Source organism: Vicia villosa, linkage group LG4 (genome assembly GCF_029867415.1).
Source record: "Vicia villosa cultivar HV-30 ecotype Madison, WI linkage group LG4, Vvil1.0, whole genome shotgun sequence".
NCBI classification, from domain to species: Eukaryota; Viridiplantae; Streptophyta; class Magnoliopsida; order Fabales; family Fabaceae; genus Vicia; species Vicia villosa.
Genome location: NC_081183.1, coordinates 156,987,921 through 157,005,790, shown reverse-complemented (window position 1 = coordinate 157,005,790; position 17,870 = coordinate 156,987,921). Strand labels below are relative to the sequence as shown.

Below are 17,870 nucleotides of genomic sequence, written 5' to 3'. Positions count from 1 at the left end.
CTCCAATTATGAAATTATGAGGGAATCCATAATTTGGTATATTTTAGGGATCTTGTTGGTTGGAAGATTGATTTTGAAATATATAGTTGTTGGGATTTGGGTAGTAGAGACAATAATTAGTGGAATTTTCAGTGTTAAAAGGGTTGTTGTTTGGATCCATTTCACTAAAAATGTCTTAAGAGCTACAAATAAGAAGGCTAAATAGAAAAATTAGAGAGAAGAAAGTTGATTTTTTTTAGTGTTCAAATCTAATGAAACTATTCTCTATTTATAGAGAAAAAATGATGAATTTTGGTAAAAATAAAAAAAAATAATTTATTATGAAATAATTGACCCTAAATGATTATCATAAAATAAAAATATAATAACTTACAACAACCAATAATATTTTGGCAAATGTTTTTTGTGACCCCCACTCTCTCTTATTCAACATGTTGAATTTATTTCCCACAATTTAATCCACCTCATTTTCAACACTCAATTCAACACCTCATTGCACCCATTCAACTACTTAATAATTTATTCAACATGCCCATTGTAAATGGTCTAATGGAAACCATTTGGCTTTTTAGTTATTAGTTATTACTACGTGTTCAAATATTTTTTTTTTTTAATTTTCATTTAAATTGAAAGAAAAAATTTAAAATATTATAATTAATAAAAAATAACATGAGTAAAAAAATAGTATTTAATTGAAATACACGTGTTCAATTTTTTTTTAATTTTCATTTAAATTGAAAGACAAAAAAAATATAATAATTAATAAAAAATAACATGAGTAAAAAAATACTAGTATTTAATTGAAATACACGTTTATACTATCAGTTAATCATTAAAAAAAGTTTGACTTTTATATTAATTACCTATAGTAATACAAACAATGATAGTAATGAATTCACAGTGGAAATTTTTTTACATTAACTATGCATAATAATTAATCTAAAAAATATATTATTTAGTTAACTTTTCAAAACATGTTTTAAAGTAAATTTATTAAACAAGTTTTTCAACTTTCTTACAAACAATTTTTAAAACTAGAACTACCAAACTTTTTTTTAAAAAATTTCTTCCCGAAATTAGATTTAAAAATTAAAAACTAAAATTGAACCAAACAAGTCTAAATTATTTCTCGAATGAAACCCCGTCTTTGGTCTATACAAATTAAATTTTGTGAAGAGCTTATGAATGTTACCCAAATTCACTCAATTTTGTATTAAATTGATAAGTAGAAGATTAAAATTATCAATCTATTAAAATTTGAGAATTGCTTTTCTCGCATTCCTTCCCTAAATAATTTTTATTAAGAAAAAAATTCTTAAAATTCGGAAATGGTTGAAATGCACCTTATTTATGCACATATTTTTAGTTATTGAGCCACATTCCAATTCTATGATTAAATTCAATTTGGATATGCATATAGGTATTCTTTACGGAAGTGTATTTTTGGATTCTAAAGAACCACCAACAAATGGAGAAACAAAATAGATGTAGAAACGGAGATAAATTAATATTAATAATTGTTATGACATACATAAAAAACAAAACATTACATAGATAATTATTAACATAAATCGAACAATACATTTCATCATCAAATAGGACGTTTCAACATCTTTAGAATATCTTCAGTCGATTTCGCAATCTTCGCATCCAGCTCGATCGAACCTTTTGTTTCATAACGGTGAAATGTACTTCACATAACCCTTAATCTTCATTCGTCTTTAGCTCAAACTTGTTGAACTAAATTTTTCCTTCGTTGTCAATCGAGGTTGAACGGCGCCCAAGTTTCACAACTTTTCGATTGTATGGGTAGTATAGGAGAATCTCCAATATAGATTTTAAATCTACAAGAGAGGTGTACTATGCGACCCTAAGTTCAAGTGAGGCCTTTGCATCATTGAAGTAGACAAATGCGACATGCCAATATATACTCATTCTAGTGTGATGTGAATTTCTTAAAAAGATGAGAATAGATACCCATATTTATACAAGTTTTAGATCAATATGGACCTTAGAATCCTGATCATGTCTCGGGAGATATTATGGAGATGCACTTACGGACACACCCTATTTCGTTTAGTAAAATTTGTGAAGTTAGGTAGTGGAACATCTTCAATTTGCTCACTTTATCCATGTTATCTGCAAAAGAAAACTACGCAAGTAAAAAAACCGTGAAGACTCCGCTCTCACCAAAAATCTTCTTCCTCTCCTTAAAATTAGTTGTACTCAAGATAGTATGAGTATAAATGCGCTTTTTCCTCACTTCGGTAGGGGGAACCTCACCAGAGTCGAACCCTTCCTCATAGACAAACCCCTAAAACCAGGATTTATCACCTCGTTTGGAGAAATAGAGCCTGATTGGGTACAATAGGAGCCAACATCCCGGTTGAAGTAGATCTTAGACCAATACTTCGGATACGAAATTTAACAGTATTGGGGGGAGTCGGCATAGATATGAAAAAAATAAAGTGATCATTAGGGGTGAGGGGATTCACTAATATAAAACATCTACAAAATCCATCCTCGTCCAGAATAAAGGGGTCAAACCAAGAGACGACCAAGTGAAGCTGAAGAAGCCCATGGTTATGAAAGTTATTTAGGGATGTGCGCTTTGAACAAAAAAACGAAAAAATTAATTTAAAAGAGTGCTCTTAAGATTTGTGCCCGACACACAGTTAGAAGACCCTCACATACGCCCAGGACCCCAGGTGAAGCTAGGAAGGTGCAACCTTCAAATGTTTTAGGACAGATAGTTCAAATTTAGAAAACTGCAGTCGAAGTCCTAACTTTGTAAACAAACACCCATAAAAATAGGAACATGCAGTCGTCAAAAGAACTGCATATCCTCTACTATCCTGGAACTGTAAGGACCGACCACTTCGAAGGGTCGCCAACCACAATTTCAGCATCACCAAGGGCGGCCTTAGTGTTTAATGTCGAGGGAGTATCCACTATCATTACATCCATCCAGTCATACATCGACATATCCCATCGGCCCAGAGACTCAACTGTTTTAACACTTTAGTGTCACAAGGCTCGAGACCTTTAGTCCTCAAAAGAACTTGAAAAAAAATATTTAGCGCATTCCCTCCTTAGAAAATTGGCTTGTACCTCCTATTTCAAAAGAAAGGGAGGGGTATGGGGGTCTCGGAGCAATTTATTTGTCTGCCTAAATTTGTGATAAGGGCATCTAACGACCCAGAAGAAGTGTCTTCCTCCGAAGAAGTCTCAGGCATCTATTTTGACCCAGAATCGTCATATACGAATATAATTTCTAATCCTATGTGCCCATTGTTAAGGGAAGGATGAGGAGAATCATGGGACGACCTAGATGAAGTTTCCCCTTTAAAATCACTTACTAAATCAATATTATTACCACTCATCTTAAATAAAAGTAGAAAATGTTGAAGGAGAAACTTGAGTTAGAAAGGTACCTGGTGGTAAGATGCTGGTTAAGCATGAGGAATAGAAAAGAAAAATGCTTTAAGCGAAGACTTTGAATCACTTATGGTGATGCTCTCAGGAAAAGGGAACGAAAATGTTTCTCTTGGAAAGTAACTGAAAATTTGAAAGTTAAAAGGTGGTTAAAACATTCAAATATTCAACTCCTCTTATTAATAAGCAATGGCAGTTGAAGAATCAAGACGGACTACATACAAGGTTCACAAGATCAAACGACTATAATTCCACTCATGGAAACACGCCAAACTAAAGTGCACTCAAGCACTCTATAAGCTGGGTGACACCCTAGTTGGTCATATCATTGTACGTGCAAAAAATGGGTGACGAAGCATCTCGATGATAAAACCACATTAAATTTGTTTGTGCCTCATTACTTTTTAAAATTGATCCTAAGTGATCCAGTTCTACTTCACACGGACTACGATATGGAGGCCGATCAATGATACTTAAATCTTACCCCGACTCTTTCAGTGCTCGGTAAAGCCTTGGGGGGCAACTGTTATGTGCCGACCAAAAGGTTCAATTGGCAAAAGCCCAATCCATCAAAGACTCACTCTATTCGACCCAAATATAAAAATAGTTCACGTGCGATGATAAGGTACATAACCTCTGATTTCCAATTTCAATATATTCATCTTAAATCTTGAACTGACTAAGGCGTTAGAGTGTTAATCATGCAGGTCCACCTCACACCGCCGTAAAGGAGGTCAAAGTGGTCGTTGAAGACCATTATTATCAAACTCTCTTCAGTTTTTAATCCTTCATGGAATTAGATGATTCTTTTTTAGTTCTCGAACAGAACATTAATAAATATTAAAAAGTAAGAAATATTGAGTTTTTTTTTTAAACAGGAGCATTTAAAGATTTTTTTCCAAACATGTGGCACTAGTGTAAATTACTATAGAGAAATGTAAGAGAATTAAATTTTAAGGATCTGCAAAACAAAATAAATGATTAGACTGGTTAATTTGGGGTAGTTTATTTCAAAAAAAATTGTTTTAAAAAATTTTATAAAGAATTTTTTTTAAAAAAAAACTTCGAATAAGAAATTTATATAAATAGTTATCCTTGAAATATTATTTTAGATATTTTATTATTTTTTTAAATTGTAATGACACTCCAATTTGTATTGGTTTTGCATCTTGTGTACATTCAATGGAACTTGCCAATGTGGTTTCTCTGGATTCATACTAAATTTTTCAAATATCATTCATGCGTAACTTTGAAGGCCATCTACCAACGTCTTACTTTAGCCAAGGGCATGGGTATTATCGGCTCAGCTTGCTACTCTGACTCTTTTGTCAGTATTAGTCTCATTGAAAACCATTTGAATAAGTATCTTAAATATGCGGTGTTTATTCAAAGTATTAAAGATTATTCTAGAAAATACCATGTTTAGAGTCATCTCCACCGTTAGATAAGACAACTAAAGTATTGATTTTATGGCAAAGGTAAAAACTACTAGTAGCAACGATCTTCTGATTCATCCATCTCCTCCTCGAGCACTGACATCCTTGTAGCGGATATAGCCAGAACTTTTTTTTAAGGATTTAGTATTTCTTTTGCTTTTTTTTTTCTTTAACTTTGTAACAATTTTTTTCATCATTTGGCTATAATTTGTTAGAATATTAAAATTTTAAAAAACTACAAAAATTTGAAGCTATTTCAAATAAACTTTTATAAAAATCTTTTTTATAATATTAATTTTGAAAAATTATAATTTTAAATAGTATACATTTATATTATGCAATGTCAAAATTAATCATTTAATTTATTAAATAATAAATTTAAATTTTGAAATTAATTTTGATACACAGAGCAACTTTACACCATCAACCAATTAAAATCAATGATTTTGACACATTAGTATGAAACTAAAAATTAAAATAAATAAATGATGATTAAATTGTTTTAATAACTATTTTTTTTGTAATTTTCTCTTTCCATGTATCAAAATGCTTTATTCTAATTGAATGATGGTGTAAAGTTGCTTTACACTTTACACTTTACACGGAGTGTATTTCAATTAATCTCTTAAAAATAATTTAATATCTTAAAAAATATTTTAATAAAAATCATTTTTAAAATTAAAAAATAAATTTTCTAAAGATAAAACAAAGCATTTTTTTTTCTTTATCGAAAAGACTTGATTTGGTTTTGTCGAATCTAACTCACTAACTGGCTAGAACATTCGTACTATGCGACAATAGCCAATAACCAACCACGCGAAATTTCCACTTCCACCCAAAACAAAACACATATCATTGCTTCGCCTGTCTCTTCTAAATCAAACATATCATCATCACCATCTTCATCGCAAGAACCAACTATGGTGATATCGATTGTGGAGCCTAACACTTGCATCAGGGGCTGCTGCACCAGTTCCTCTATCCCCCTCCATCTCCCTCCTTCCTCTTACTCTCTTCTCTCCCCTATTGCCAGAGGTTGCTTTTTCTTCATTTCACTTCCCAATTTCTTCAACTATATATCTCAATTCTCATCTCACTTTTTGTTATTCACAGGAGCTGAGAGTGTTGTCTATGAAGGCACTTTGAATGGAGACAAGGTTGCTATCAAGAAACCCGTTTTGGCACTTTCTCAACACATCAATGACTTTCATAAACAATTGCAATTGCTATGGTTTCTCTCTTCTCTTTCTTCTCCTACTACCACTTTTTGCATGCTTACCTAGGGTTTCAAATCTCTATAATTGCTATTGTTTCTTGAATAATGTAGCAAGCTAGATCACCCGGGAATAGCTACACTAATTGCTGCCCATGCAAAACCACCCAATTATATGTTTTTCTTCAAATTATATGAATCTTCCAATCTTGGCCACAAGTTACATGTCGAAGAATGGGTTCCTACCGTCAATGACGCGCTTATGATCACAACGCAGTTAGGTATAGTTTGATTTCAGTTTGTATATACTTTGCCTACTTTAACTTTTTTCCTGCATATTGTGCTAGCCTGTAGTGTTGTCACTCTTCACTTTACGAGCTAATTTTGTAGAGATAAGTTAGATTTAGAATTCATAAATGATTACATTTTCGTCAATATGGCAAGACTTCGGACTATAAATAAATGTTCATTTACGAATAGAAGGATTGAGAATATTTTTACCAAGTAACTTATGATCTTATCTACTTTTCTTTTGATGTTGATGATTGTTGGATTCAAGTGTGAGTGGTTAAAGTGCTACATCAACTAGAAATAGAGGAAATGTTGGGTATATAAGAGAAACGACCCATAAACCTAAAACTTTTAGGTTTTGAGTGGGTATGTGGTGTTTAGGGTTCTGAACGTTTAGCTATTGACACTCTCCGGACTCTCCCCAACGGATGGTATTGCGTTTGTAATTGTAAAGTGATTTGCAAAGTTTTTTTTTTAATCAAAATAAAAAAACTTAGCACAATTATTTAGAAATTTTTTTAATGATAACTTATTTTAGCATTAAGACTTCCTTTTCAAGCCAGAATTCTTAGTTAAAAGTCCAGCTGTCCAAATGAAGAATTTGCCAATTGTAGCAGTATTATATCAGACTAGGATTTTTTTTTTCCTTTCAACTTGTTTAACCTTTGTATTTTAACAACTTCAATCATGTATTATGAAATTTACATGATTGAAAGGTTATCAAAGAGTAAAAGACAACAGAGTGATTGACAGTTTTCCCTTTTCCTTGAACTTTATTTTTTTCAGCAAAGGCCTTGCAATATCTGCATAATCTCGGGATTCTTCATAGAGATGTGAAACCAGCAAATATTCTTGTAAATGTCTCCCATATCTTTTGATTCTCTAGTTATTTAACATTGCCTGCGATATTTGGTGTATCATACTCTTTTTACATTACCTTACTGATCTAATGTATCTTTGATGCAGCTTGACATAAATCTTTGTCCACGCCTCACCGATTTTGGTTTGGCAGAATACAAGAGTGATATTAAAGGAGTTTCTCTTGAGAATTGGAAATCTTCTGGAAAACCTACAGGTGGTTTCCACAAAAAGAATATGGTTGGGACACTTATTTACATGGCACCCGAAATATTAAGAAAGGAGCTACACACAGAAAAGTCAGATGTATACAGTTTTGGGATATCAATCAAGTAAGAATTTGAATTTTTTTTTTCTTCCATTCGTATTCTTTTTTGGCTCAAGGAAAACTGAACGATCAAAAACTTTTATTCAATATGTTGCAGTGAACTCCTTACTGGTGTTGTGCCATATACTGATCTTCGTGCAGAAGCACAGGTCAGCCTTTCTTTTTTGTTTGTATGGCAATTTCTTATTTAATACTTTGTAAAAGTGATATTGATCGATGTTTCCTCATGGCAGGCTCACACAGTACTTGAGATGAACTATACTGAACAACAACTAACAGCAGCAGTTGTTTCTGATGGATTACGACCAGTCCTTGCTAGCGAAGAGTTGGGTATACCATCGAGATTAATATCGATGATACAGAAGTGCTGGGATGCTAATCCTAAAAGCAGACCTTCCTTTGATGATATTGTGAAGGAGCTTGATTTTATCATGGAACAACAGAAGGTAAAGAAGGTGGAAGATATGCATATTAGGCCTTATAACTTGCATGTTGACCATCCCGTGGACAAGACTTATCAAGAGAGTATTAACTGGTCTACTCAAGGTGAACTTTTGGTCAGAAATGCCTCTAGTGCAACTGATCCTTGTTTCAGAACGTGGGAGTCTTATGACGAGCCTTTAGCATACCGTCCAATATTGTCTTGGGGATCTTATGCTACCTGTGGGAGAAGGGAGGCTATGGAAGACACACATTTCATTCTGCCCCATCTTTGCAATGAAAAGGATGTCTATGCTTTTGGCATCTTTGATGGCCACAGAGGTACATATTAGTCATATAAGTATCTAAATTTTTTGTTTTTATTCAAAATTAAGAAAAACAATTGTCTTGTTCATTGTTACCACATACTAACAAGTAACACCAGATCATTGATATTAGGATCTTGAAAGCTTTTCAGGACAGACTTAAATATGATTGTCACACATGATTATAATCTTGATTACCATTTAATGTTATGTTATATAGCTTAAGACGCATGATTGTTACTTATGCAGGCGCAGCAGCTGCCGAGTTTTCTTCTAAGGCTGTACCAGCAATTTTGCAAACTTTAAGTTTTACAGACAGGTATATTGCACTCTAGATGCCCCCTTCCTCAGCCTTACTATTTTTTCCCTCTTATCTCAAAAGTTAACTGGTTATTTAACATTTAAGTGCAGTCCTGCTAATACACTAGTGGAAGCCTTCGTTAGAACAGATACTGCCTTCAGAAAAGAGCTTGATTCCTATCGCAAATCCAACAGATGTATCCAGAAGGATATGCATCCTGGTTGTACAGCAATTGCTGCTATTGTAAGTGGCAACAAGCTGTTTGTTGCTAATAGTGGTGATTGCCGGGCAATCTTATGTTGTGCTGGTAATCCCACTGCTCTAAGTAAGGTGAGCTCCTGAGAAGTTTTAAAAACTGTTGGCGCTCTTTTATTTGTTTTTTTTTTTTTTTTTTGTAACTCTCAAATCTTAACATTGTTATTAGGATCATGTTGCAAGCTGTCTTCAAGAGAGAGAGCGTGTTATTCGTCACGGGGGCCAAGTACATTGGCAAGTTGATACCTGGAGGGTTGGTCTTCCTGCGCTTCAGGTTTGTTCGAATTAGTTGCTATAGTTTATATCACATCATCACATCTTTGGAAACTCCGGGATATGTTTCTTCTACATGCATTTGATTTGAGCTTTTACCATTTATTGCACGCAAGTAAAGATTGACTGTCACTTTGCACAGGTTACTCGTTCTATCGGCGACGATGATCTGAAGCCTGCTGTAACTGCAGAACCTGAGATAACTGAGCACACCTTATGTGCTGAGGATGAGTTTCTGGTGAGGAGTTTTAAGCTACATTGCCATTATTTGCATGAATCTTTAGATAAGTTGTCATTTGAAGTATTGATTACTAAAATAATTGATTTAGGTGATGGCTAGCGATGGTCTGTGGGATGTGATGAGCAGTTTGGATGTGATAAGTATAATAACAGACACAGTTAAAGAGGCTGGCATGTGTTCTAAGAGGTTGGCTACTGAAGCTGTCGAACGTGGCAGCAAAGATAACATTACAGTTATTGTAGTTTTTTTACGACCTGTATCTACAGCTGAGAGAATTTATTAGCATACATTTTCGTATGAATGCTAACTTAACTAATTTGTTATATTCTTTACTCATTACTTCAACATTTTGGATTAATCATTATTGATTAACTATCTTGTATAAGTTTTAGGTTGTGTACTGTTAAAGTGTTTTATTCTAAGCATGCTCTAATGATAAAATTTTAAGGAGAACCACTCTATCACTTCATATTTGTTATTGTACATTAAAGGGTATTGTTTAAAAATCAAGGATAAATGTAGTTTATAAACAAAATATACTTTTCAACCTAACCAGATCTCTTTTATAAATCACTCGGAATCACATTGATGTAGAGTAGAGATCAGAATATTGTGTTAGATAGGGGTTGAACCCATGTTAGTTCGAGAACTACCGAGTCATTTAACCAGCCTCTTTTAAATACCAAAGGAGTTGAACCAAATTTGATTACATAATACATTGTTTTGACTGGTTTACGACGAAATGCCGAGATTAACGAAATGTCTGGTTTTGCCTCCCCCATTATTTTCTTTTACTACCCTCGTTAACGTTCTTAATTGTCTTGACAATTCTCAGTGGCCAGCTTAAATTTATCAGATCAAAAATACAATTATGATTCCTTTGACCTATGCGCCATTTAACATATTCATAATGCCATAATCACTAATCTTATGCTTATTATCCACATATCAAGCAAGTACCAAATAACAATACTTCAAAACTTCTAATTTGTTTGAGTTGATATCGAAGAAGGAGTCTCATCAGTATCTATGTTTTCTCACACATCACATTTAAATTTTGTAACTGTGATAAGCTCCTCAAAATATCAGATCATATATAGATCATACACGTGATAAACTCCCAAACATGTATAACAAACATGATAAGTTTAAAGACCTAATCCAGTGAATAACACTAGTGAATGTTTTGTATACTCTAAATAACTGCCAAAGTCAAAGGATGCAAAATTCTTCTGGTGAACGTTTAAAGACCTAATCCAACCGTACGGCCATCTCTTCGCCGGAGACCTGCAGTGTACTGTTTCTCAAGATCCAGCTGGAGTTCCTTCTGCTTCTCAGCTCGGAGTGCGTCGTTGTCATTTTGATTGTCGGAGCTTTGCTCCACTTTGGCTTCTCCTTTCACACCCTACAATTTGCCATAGGCACGAGTACAACCTCAGACTCAAAATGTGTTAGTAGGCGAAGAAACAGTAAGCGAAGAAACACTAAAAGAGTACGTCAGTCATTCAGGAACAACTAAACAATCTCCTGTTATTGTTGGGTCAGAATATAACAACCAACTCAATCAAAACTTACCATGAGTTTGTTGAATTTTTCCTGTCGCTCGCGATCAAACATTGCCATATCCCAGCGGTGGCCAGACTGTATCATTTGGAAAATGCATTACAGAACATCAATCGCATGGTAGTAGGTTGTAGGAAAAGAAAAACAAGTGTTACATATATGATTAACCATGGCAGAAAGCAAGAAAAATGGCACGATAATAAATCCGGAAACCTAGGGTGGAGGTTATCCAGAACTGTAGGCCCAGGCATTTACTATTTACCCCCCTACTATTCCTATTACCACATGCAACTTCGACAGAAGGTGTATCATATTTGTACAAAATGAAATAGATAAGTCAGCTAACTAGTCAGGTCAATGTAATTGGGCAACTAGCACCATAAAATTTATATATATAATTTCCTAGAAATGAAACAGTAAACATCAAAGGAGAACATTATTCAACCAGAGGACACAGCAGGTCAGACTATAAGTTTCTGATCTAGCACGAAAGACCCCACCTTTGGGGGATGAGATTACCTAGAGTGGAGTCTACCTCCTTTAAAGTGTGCCATTCACTTTATAGAAGATAAAGTAATCTCAATCTTTTAGACATATCAACAGCTGACATAATGTGTATGTGCATAACAAATTATGGGTGTTGCTTAGAATATCAACATTTGATTTTCTCATCAAATGGTTGACGTTTCTTACTATATCCTCTAAAGTGAGTACTCCAAATTCATTAGAGCGTGAGTTTTATGACAGGGGATAGACTTTAAAAGGTTGGATGCCTTCATGACTTGCCCAGCTGAGGAAGTTCTGTTGATGTTAAACAAAAAAACAACCTCTTGTTTACAAGCATCTCCAAAATTTAGAAGAGATTATATTGCTACAATGCTACAACTATAATACAGCTGTTATCGAAGAATCCAATATAAATGGGGAGAAAAGTGATACTGTATAACATGACTCAATAACCCATTGAGCATGAAGCACACCTACTGTTATATAAAAGAGTTCAGTAAAAACTTGGACAATAAAGGGGAAGATGTAAAAAATTATCATAGATACCTCTTCGGTGGGTGTACTCTTCTTGCTTCCCCACAACAGTTTCTTCTTTTGGTCCGTAGTCAAGCAATTAGGCCCTACTAAGTTCTTGTTGACTGTTATGCATCAAAATTTCCAAATAAATAAAACTCATACGAGATCTACAAGTATTAGAATCTAAAGTTAAAGAATTGGTAACAAAAGTTAGTAGAAAAAATTCATTTCTGGAAATAGGAGACATGTGTCTATTAAATTGAAAGCAATAGACATGCCCATGGTATATATATCCAATCCACAATAACCTACATTCGGCAAATGGTTAAAAGTTGTAATCATGAACCTTCAAACAATCAAAATCCAACCAATGACAAACAAAATATAAGCCCGCATCTCAATAAAAGGCTTTTTAGAAAATGCAGTCTATACCTAATTCAGCAGCTCTCATGGCTGCCACTTTTGCAGCATCTATATCATTGCCACTATCAAAACCACTGGTCTTAGCAGCCCCTACATATGGCTTGCTCTCATGAGAAAGCTTTGTCCTTGAAGTCTTCCTTTCATCTGCTTTAGCACAAAAAAACAACTTAATACAATAATAAATTTGAGAGGAATAATTGCGTCCGGCTTAACTTAAAAAAAATACAAAGACAATACCATCTTTTCCAGAATTGTCATCCTTGTCAGCACCAAACAACTTCTGTTTCTTCCCAAAAGATTCTTTATCTTCAATACCAAACACCCCGCCTACCTTTCTAGAGTTTTGGTCCTTGTTTTTACTAATCTCAATGTCATCTTTTTGGCTCCTAGATTCTGAATAGGAAACAGCACGGTCACTTTTGTGATCTCCAGAACTTCTTTGAGAATCCTTTCTTTCATCTCGACCATTTCCGTCCCTTGTACGCCTTTCCTTCTCCACCTCATCATATTCCACACACCTCTTGCCAGATCCAGACCTGTCACATGGAGAACACAAATATTTATATTTCTGATGCTGCAAAAATGTTTCCATATCTTTCTCCTTGTTTCTATAATCAGACCTTTCATATTTTTCACGTGAATACTTATCCATACTACGCCCATAGTCTTTTGACCTGCTATCACTATCTTGTCTCATATGATCTCCCCTTGACTCACGTGCAGAACGAGATGATAACCTTTCATGTTTTCTATCCTCATCTGCATACTTGTCATGTCTTGAGTTACCATAGGAGCTCCGGAATGACTGTCTGTCAGAATGTCTAAGAGAATCACTGCTTCTTCCATACTGATTTCTGCCGTATTTTCGGTCTTGTTCCCTTCCGTCAGGCTTCCTTGAATGATGGTGAGAGGCTCTCCCAGAATCTTCCCTTGATGGATATGGACTTGAGCTGTGTTCTCGCCTGGGACTACCTGCATAAAATGAAGGGTATAGATCTCTTCATCCTTTCCCTACTCCATATATAGAATAGCTCAGATAAAATTTGGCAAGAGACGAAATACAAATTCCTGAACAAAGTACTTGGTGGCAGATTGGAACACAAGGCTACTGATAATAGCACATGCCCAGAAGGCATTGCTTATCAAACAGTAAGCAATGCCATAAAATGTAATGAATGACACTTTACCTATAAAAGCAAATATACCAATTAACTTTATATGAACAGTAAACTAATTAACATTAACTAAGCTTAGAAGATGATGACAGCCTTTTTCTCAATAAGTGGGGTGGACAACAAGGATCAGACAATGCCACAATATCCTGTCATGAATAATATCTCTCCATGATCAAACATCACAAATGATTACATAGATATGCTTATTACTGGACATTAAAAGGATAACATCAAATTTTGGAACACAAACCGCATGCACCATGACAAAAGAAAGTGATGACAAGTTTAATCAAAGAGGGGCACTTGAAATTGCTTCACTAGGCCAAAGAGGTTGCGAAGCACTAAGAACTAACAGATAATTATACATAAAAAACAGTAAAATCAGGAAACAGAATACAGCCAAGTGATATTATTGCAAATGTAATTATAAGTAAAATCAGGATATGAAAACAAAAATGTTTTCACAAGCCAAACAGACCCTAAAGTATTTCCCTACACTCGACTGTCATGCTACAACAAAATCTTCTGAAACATCTTTAGATTTTCTTTCCTAACCTTTCTGTACCTCAACAGTATCGTATCTAATCATCTATTATTCCATTATTCATCTTCTTAAATGATTTTAAATTTACTTCTGGTTCTCAAATTCATATAAAAACTTGTGTTTTCTGTCGTCCACTCTATTATTAGTCTCTTAAAAAGATCCATAAAGCTTGTGCCTTTTTCATGAATAGCTTTTGAGAGTAACTTGCTAACCTTTTCTCAATATTATCTTAAATATCCTGAGCTTTGACTAAGACTTGTTATTCTAATGCACTTCAATTGGTTCAATTTTTCTCACAAAAGCATAGGGGGTGGTATCAAAATATAAATACGGGGGCATCTTCAGAAAATATATATATATATATATATATATATATATATATATATATATATATATATATATATATATATATATATATATATATATATATATATATATATATATATATATATATACTCTTCGACTTCTTAAGAACTCCATTCCAGCAAGTGGGAGTACAAACAACAGGCTCGAGACATCAATACATATCTACTATTCAGCAGAAAGCATGAACAATATGATGCAGTTCATATTATTAACCAATAATTCCAAACAATATACGAAAACCCTAAACATTATACTCATTCGTCACAAGACCATTATAGCTCCATAAAAAATAACAAGTCCAAGAGTTGAAAAGATTCAAACCATCAGGTGACGATGACCCGTCAATAGGTGATCGACGCCGATAATTCCTATTAGCTGCCTCCCCAGACGGCTTGCGAAATACATTTTTGGTGTCCGAATCGCCAAGCGGCGGAGACTGTGAGTTTGAATCCATCCTAGAAAGCCTGCAAACACTAACAGTTAAAATCATGCAAAAACTCTCAGTAAATTAAAGAATCAACACGAGCCAGAAGCAGAAGACTAAATTTACAAATCCTAGTTACAAAACTTGTGAATAAATTCATTTTAAAATTTCAAAATTTGTGGTTACAACAGCATAGAAAAACAAAAACATTCAAGTTTGATGGAAGAAAAAGAAGCATAATATGGATACAAAAACTGAAAATGGGGAACGAGAGAGAGGGAAATTACGAGTGCGAAATTTGGGGATTTGAGGGTGAGGATGATTGATTGATAGGGTGATTGTGAGGAGGAGGAGGAGAAATGAAACCCTCGATTGATTCTTCCCTCTTCTGTCGTCGTTTGAACAAATGCTGTCGTTTACATTTATTTTAATGTAAATAATAAATTATTTTTAGAAAAAAAAACAATTTATACCATTTATATAATTCCCACAATTACTAATTACTTGACTTTTTATCACAAATATCTTTGTAATTTTACTCATAAATTGTTATTTGTGATGTAGTGACTAGTGACTATATAATCTATCATATAAGAAAAGTCTACCATTTTCTCATCTCTTAGCTATGCCACATCAGCCTCTCTTCTCACAAAATTCCACATCATTCCTTTCCCATTGTAGGATTGAACTTTAAACCTCCAACCTCTCATGATCTGCTTACAGCACTAATGACCTCATATAATGCTTCTGCCTTCCAAGTCCCTTCTGCCTTCCAAGCCCTTCACCTTCCACGTTCCAAAACACTTTTATCATTACTATATATAATCATCATACTTTCACAGTATCTATCATATTCATCAAACCTTATCATATTCATCAAACCTAATCGTGGAAAATTTTGATTTATACTATTTTTGCAATTACAGCCATTCCCAAGATTATTCATGTGGAAAATTTTGGTTTATACTAATTTTTCAGTTACAGCCATTCCCACGACTATTACAAACCGAAATTTAACATTTTTTTCTTTCTTTTCTTGATAGAAAATATCTTTCATGTTATTTGCAGGTTGAATTTGTAGTGTATCATTCTGAAGTACTAATTGGCGTTTCATGTTATTTGTAGGTTGAATTTGTAATGTATCATTCTGAAGTACCAATTGGCGTCACTGCATAGTATATGATTCGTTTTTTACATGGGTTGTTTCCAATCCCTATTTTCTTTTTTAGTAACAATTTAAATATTGTCCTAATATGTGTTTTGGATTTTTTTCTGGTGCAGACAGTAGAAAACATCGTCTATACGATTCGTTTGAAATAAATATTCTTCTTTGACTGTCCCGAAAGTTTGAGCTGTAGAAGTAGAAATCAAGTTGGCTGGTGTCAATATACAATGGAGAATCTGCTTTGAAATTACTGGGTTATGCTTGCGCAAGTTTTGTCAAAAACGTAATACTATGTAAATAACATGATATTTTATATTAATTCATAGAATGAAATTTAATTTCAAACGAATCAAAATACATGATATTATACTATGTAAATAACATGATATACAAAGTTAGTTTTATAAAATATTATTCATATTTATTTATTATAAGGTCGAACAAAACAAAAAATAAAGATAAAATATTACAAATTAAAAATGTATACATGATTTTGAAATTTATAAGAAAATAGAATCAAAGAGTAAAGAAAAAACATTATATTTGTTTAGGTAAATAAAGAGTTTTGAAATGAAAAGACATAAATCATTTACCTATAAAAAAATTAAATATCATAATCATTTTACTTGATTGCAACTTTAATTTTTGATTTAATCTGATTGCAACTTTTGATTTATTATTTTTAATTTTTTGATTTAATGTGATTACAATTTTTAACTTCTTATCCATAATAATCCAAGCATTATGGTCGAATTGAACGTGATTTTAAAGAATGGTTTGTTGAAATAATGATGCAGCACACCTATTTTCTTGATATGGAAATAATTGATATATTATTGCAAATTTTAATAAATAAATTTCATTGATTAATTGATTTTATCTTTGAGTGATATTTATATTAAATCTTAGTAGCTATAAAAATTATAGATATTATAATATATAAATAACATAATATTGTATATTAATTCATATAACTAAAGAATATTTTAGTTAGGTACACTTATAGTTACACTCATTAATAACCTTTGATTTTATTTTAATATAATGGTTAGATATATTTAATTAGTGACTCATAGTTTTATTCTATTTTTGGTAATTAATAATTTTGGTTTTAACAAATTATAATTTATTATTTTTCTCATAAAATAAATATAATCTCTCCTAATTTTGTAACAATTAAATCACACTTCAATTTTATAAAAAACGTGATTCTAAATATTTCATAAAAAAATCAAGATTAAAAGAAAATCCTTTTCTTATTTTAAAATATATCAATCATATATAGAATTTTAAGTAAATAAAATATAAATTTATTTACATAAAAAATAGAAAAATTTGTTTTAAGTTAAAAAAATTTATATAAAAATAAGTTTTGAGATTAATAAATATTAAAAATCATAAATTTTTAAGAAATATAAATAAGAATAATGGTTATAGAATATAGTTTTAAATTATTATAAAAATTGTGGTTTGTTTAAAATTGTTAGTAAACATTATTTGATGAAAAATAATATTTGTTACTAAGAAATATTAAAATTCACGTTTTTAAAAAATATTAATAAAAATGAAGATATTTTTACTAATATTTCTTAAAATATGTTATTTTTATCATTTCTTAATAAAACTATGATTTTTTTAATTAAAAAAACTTGTATTCTTAATTTAAAAAATTACAATACTTTTTTAAAATAAAATTTTATTTGATCCACATCTAAATTATTTTGTTCTAATTATTTATCATTTAGTTTTTTTAAGTATATTTTATACATATTTTGAGAATTATTTTATATTGTATTTAAAAATAAAACAG

General features: G+C 32.4%; 2 protein-coding genes across 6 annotated transcripts; one reads left to right on the top strand and one right to left on the bottom strand.

Moving 5' to 3' along the window:
• The first annotated feature begins 5,649 nt into the window (after positions 1-5,649).
• LOC131595662 (protein kinase and PP2C-like domain-containing protein) lies at positions 5,650-9,841 on the top strand. The gene is made up of 12 exons (XM_058868078.1): positions 5,650-5,906; positions 5,985-6,102; positions 6,199-6,365; positions 7,162-7,229; positions 7,342-7,565; positions 7,659-7,710; positions 7,795-8,323; positions 8,557-8,626; positions 8,719-8,938; positions 9,033-9,137; positions 9,279-9,374; positions 9,466-9,841. Exons 1-12 carry the CDS (start codon positions 5,792-5,794, stop codon positions 9,658-9,660), a joined length of 1,959 nt encoding a protein of 652 aa, XP_058724061.1. The 5' UTR covers positions 5,650-5,791; the 3' UTR covers positions 9,661-9,841.
• Positions 9,842-10,334: 493 nt separating this feature from the next.
• On the bottom strand, positions 10,335-15,315 carry LOC131595663 (uncharacterized). Of its 5 annotated transcripts, none has more exons than XM_058868080.1 (8): positions 15,183-15,315; positions 14,793-14,944; positions 13,007-13,358; positions 12,624-12,922; positions 12,396-12,533; positions 11,994-12,085; positions 10,953-11,018; positions 10,335-10,782 (listed from the first exon to the last, which is right to left on the bottom strand). In XM_058868080.1, the coding sequence occupies exons 2-8, from the start codon at positions 14,923-14,925 to the stop codon at positions 10,621-10,623; spliced, it is 1,242 nt and encodes a 413-aa protein (XP_058724063.1). In that variant the 5' UTR covers positions 14,926-14,944; positions 15,183-15,315; the 3' UTR covers positions 10,335-10,620. The 5 variants fall into 5 exon arrangements, with proteins under 5 accessions (XP_058724063.1, XP_058724062.1, XP_058724064.1 ...); XM_058868079.1 differs by having other exon boundaries at positions 14,793-14,935; XM_058868081.1 differs by having other exon boundaries at positions 12,396-12,530; positions 14,793-14,935.
• Positions 15,316-17,870: the final 2,555 nt, after the last annotated feature.

Coding starts and splice junctions, on each gene's coding strand:
- LOC131595662 (XM_058868078.1), top strand. CDS start 5,792: ATGGTGATATCGATTGTGGAGCCTAACACTTGCATCAGGGGCTGCTGC. Junction 5,907..5,984: donor TCTCTCCCCTATTGCCAGAG/GTTGCTTTTTCT, acceptor TGTTATTCACAG/GAGCTGAGAGTGTTGTCTAT. Junction 8,939..9,032: donor ATCCCACTGCTCTAAGTAAG/GTGAGCTCCTGA, acceptor CATTGTTATTAG/GATCATGTTGCAAGCTGTCT.
- LOC131595663 (XM_058868080.1), bottom strand. CDS start 14,925: ATGGATTCAAACTCACAGTCTCCGCCGCTTGGCGATTCGGACACCAAA. Junction 12,923..13,006: donor TCACGTGAAAAATATGAAAG/GTCTGATTATAG, acceptor TCCATGTGACAG/GTCTGGATCTGGCAAGAGGT. Junction 11,019..11,993: donor AGAGTACACCCACCGAAGAG/GTATCTATGATA, acceptor CAAATGATACAG/TCTGGCCACCGCTGGGATAT.